The sequence below is a fragment of the Athene cunicularia genome (assembly GCF_003259725.1).
Source record: "Athene cunicularia isolate RWA chromosome 5 unlocalized genomic scaffold, athCun1 chr5_part2, whole genome shotgun sequence".
Classification (NCBI taxonomy): domain Eukaryota; kingdom Metazoa; phylum Chordata; class Aves; order Strigiformes; family Strigidae; genus Athene; species Athene cunicularia.
In genome coordinates, this window is record NW_020799102.1 from 464241 (window position 1) to 467209 (window position 2969).

Consider the following 2969-nt stretch of genomic DNA (forward strand, 5'->3'; position numbering starts at 1 on the left):
GGGGAAGGGGGGGGGGCGGTTGGGGGGTTTTGGGGATCACCAGCTGAGCCGCCATGCCACGCAGCATGGCCCAGAAGTACTATGAGTACGTCAACTACAAGGAGGAGCACGTGCAGGAGCAGCAGCGGGCACCACGGGGTGCCTGCAACGCCTACATCATCATCTTCCAGACTGTCTTCTACACCTGCTTCCATGTGAGCGCCAGTGGGGAGCATGGCACAGGCCGGGGGGGGCCCGCGCCAAGCAGCCCAGAGGGCTGAGCATCCCCCCTCTATACGTCTTCCAGTTGAGCTTTGTCTGCGCTCAGATGCCGATGCTCTTCTTCCTCAATAACTACCTCTACCAGCTCAACCACACACTCTTCGGGGTCAAGCACTGTGGTGAGCATGCGGGATGGCACGGTGGTCAGTGTGGCAAGCTTGCCAGTTGGGGCTGAACCACAGCATGTTTCCCCTCCTCGCCCCGGCAGGGACCCTGAGCCACGGCACGCTGCCCGGCTTCAACACAACAGTGCTGCAGAGCCTGCCCCGCAGCGTCAACCTCATCATTGTGGAGAGCGCCTTGATGGCAGCTGCCTTCCTTGCCATGCTGGTGGTGAGTGCTGGGGCAGGCAGGGCAGGGGACTGGCTGGGAGGCCGTTGGTGCCTCACCCACGGCTGCGCGGCAGGTCCTGGTGCTCTGCGGCTCGGCGTATCGGCCCACGGAGGAGATCGACCTGCGCAGCATCGGCTGGGGGAACATTTTCCAGCTGCCTTTCAAGCACATGCGGGATTATCGCCTGCGCCACCTCTTCCCCTTGTTCATCTACAGCGGCTTCGAGGTGCTCTTTGTCTGCACTGGCTTCTCCCTGGTAGGGCCCGGGGACAGGGTGGGGGGCGACAGAGCAGGGACAGAGCGACGCTGAGCCTGTCCTCACTGCAGAACTACGGTGTGTGTGCCCTGGGGCTGGAGAAGCTGGCGTACCTCCTTATGGCCTATGGCTTCTCCGCCTCGGCCTGCTCCAGCCTGGCCCTCTGCATGCTGCGCCTGCGGCGGCAGATCCCACTACTGGCCGGAGCCCTCCTCCACGCCGCCCTCCTGGTGACTCTTTTCTGCTGGGCACCCGAGCCCCGGCATCTGGTCCAGGCGCCTCTACTCTACGCCATCATCGTGCTCTGGGGCACGGGGAGCGCCCTCAACAAGACCAGCATTAGCAGTGAGTACTGGGAAGGTCCCTGACATAGCCTCTCTTGTCCCCTGGCATGGCCAGGTTGGCTCACAGCTCCCTGACGCATCTTCTCACGTCCCCTTGCACCGCAACTTGGAGCCCCCCAAGCTCCTTGGACCCACTGACAAGGAGCAGGACAGAACCCCTGTGGTTGCATCCTGCTAACAGTGCCCCAAGAGGGGACACGGACACGGGAAGGGGGATGCTGACAACCGGTCTCCTCCGGCACAGTCCTCCTGGGCATGCTGTATGAAGACAAGGAGCGCCAGGACTTCATCTTCACCATCTACCACTGGTGGCAGGCCGTGGCGATCTTCACCGTCTACCTGTGGTCGGGGCTGCCCATGAAGGTAAGTGGGTGAATGGCCGTCCCCGCCATGTCGGCCCAACCGGTTCTATCACCTCCGGGGGCTGCCAGGCTCAGGGTAGGGGTTGAAGTGCCAATCCCCCGTTTTCCCCTCCTGCAGGCCAAGCTCTCTATCATGCTGCTGACACTGGCAGTGGCAGTGGGGACCTACCTCTGGATGGAGCACAAGCTGGCGCAGCACGTGACATACCGCCTGCCCCGCATCCCCCGCCCGCGCCACAAGATGCGCGGTTACCGCTACTTGGAGGAGGATGACTCAGACGAGACCGGCTCAGAGGGCGACGGCGGCAAAGACGACAGTGATGACCACCCAGCGGAGGCCACCAATGAGGATGAGCAGCCAAAAGATGATGAGGACCAGCTGGGTTAGACATCTTGTCCTGCCCCTCTGCCGTGGTGCCCCCCCCACTACTTTCTGAATCTGAGGAAGGGGTGCACAGCACCTCCCTGGGGCTGCCCAAACCCCCTGAAACAGGCCCAGACTTCCACAGGCCCTGCTCAGGCTAGGCCTACCGCCTCCTCAGCCAGGCCTGCAGAGTCCCCAGCCAGACCTACAGAGCCTCAGACCAAGCCTGCAGTCCCCGAGCAAGCCTGCAGACCCCTTAGCCAAGGCTGCAACCCCTCAGGCCAGGCCCGCAGAGCTCCTAGCCAGGTCCCCAAAGCCTTCAGCCAGGCCCACAAACCCTCAGACCAAGCCTGCAGCCTCTCAGAACCCCCAGCAAAGCCTGCAGCTCCCCCAGCCAAGCCCACAGGGCCTCAGACCAAGCCTGCAGACCCCCTAGCCAAGGCCACAGGATCTCCAGCCAGCTCCGCAAAGCCCCCAGCCAGGCCCACAGACCCTCAGATCAAGCCTACAGAACCTCAGAACACCCAGCCATGCCCACAGAGCCCCCAGCCAAGACTGCAGAACCTCAGACCAAGCCTGTAGACGCCCCCCAACCAAGCCCACAGAACCTCTAGCCAGGTCTGCAGAGCCCTCAGCCTTGCCTACAGACCCTCAGACCAAGCCTGCAGGCCCACAGCCCCCTGACACCCCCTGAGTTACCACATGCAAGCAGCTCACACACCCCCCCTTTGCTCCCCTCGGACTCAATAAAAGCTCTCCTGCCGCCGCCCCCTGCTGCTCTCACAGCCGCCTTATTCCGCCTTCGCGTCGTCGCAGCCTCACCGCCCTCCATGAGGGGAGAGAAGCATCAGCGCCTCCCTCGGGCGGGAACTACAGTTCCCGGCGCGGGGAACATGGCCGCCCCGCTTCCCTCCGCGGACTCCCACACCCACAATCCCCCGCGCCCCACGGGTGGGAGGGTGGCGGTCACGTGTGCCACCGGCAGCGCATGCGCGCTGCGGGCTGTTGTTGTGGCGGCGCGGCCAGCGGCTCACCCGGCCGGTAGCGAT

At 64.0% G+C, this 2969-nt stretch overlaps 1 protein-coding gene across 2 annotated transcripts in view; it reads left to right on the forward strand.

The window, feature by feature from the left end:
* UNC93B1 (unc-93 homolog B1, TLR signaling regulator) overlaps nt 1-2356 on the forward strand; it is a 4759-nt gene extending 2403 nt beyond the window's left edge. Inside the window, exons 1-7 of one of the 2 annotated variants that reach the window (XM_026850270.1) lie at nt 14-194; nt 287-380; nt 470-594; nt 668-850; nt 922-1195; nt 1439-1557; nt 1675-2356. In XM_026850270.1, the coding sequence (XP_026706071.1) occupies nt 54-194; nt 287-380; nt 470-594; nt 668-850; nt 922-1195; nt 1439-1557; nt 1675-1944 (1206 nt within the window). In that variant the 5' untranslated portion in view covers nt 14-53 and the 3' untranslated portion in view covers nt 1945-2356. Of the gene's footprint in view, nt 1-13; nt 195-244; nt 381-469; nt 595-667; nt 851-921; nt 1196-1438; nt 1558-1674 lie in introns of those variants that run through there. The other variant, XM_026850271.1, reaches the window with a different exon arrangement.
* The last annotated feature ends 613 nt before the right edge of the window (nt 2357-2969 follow it).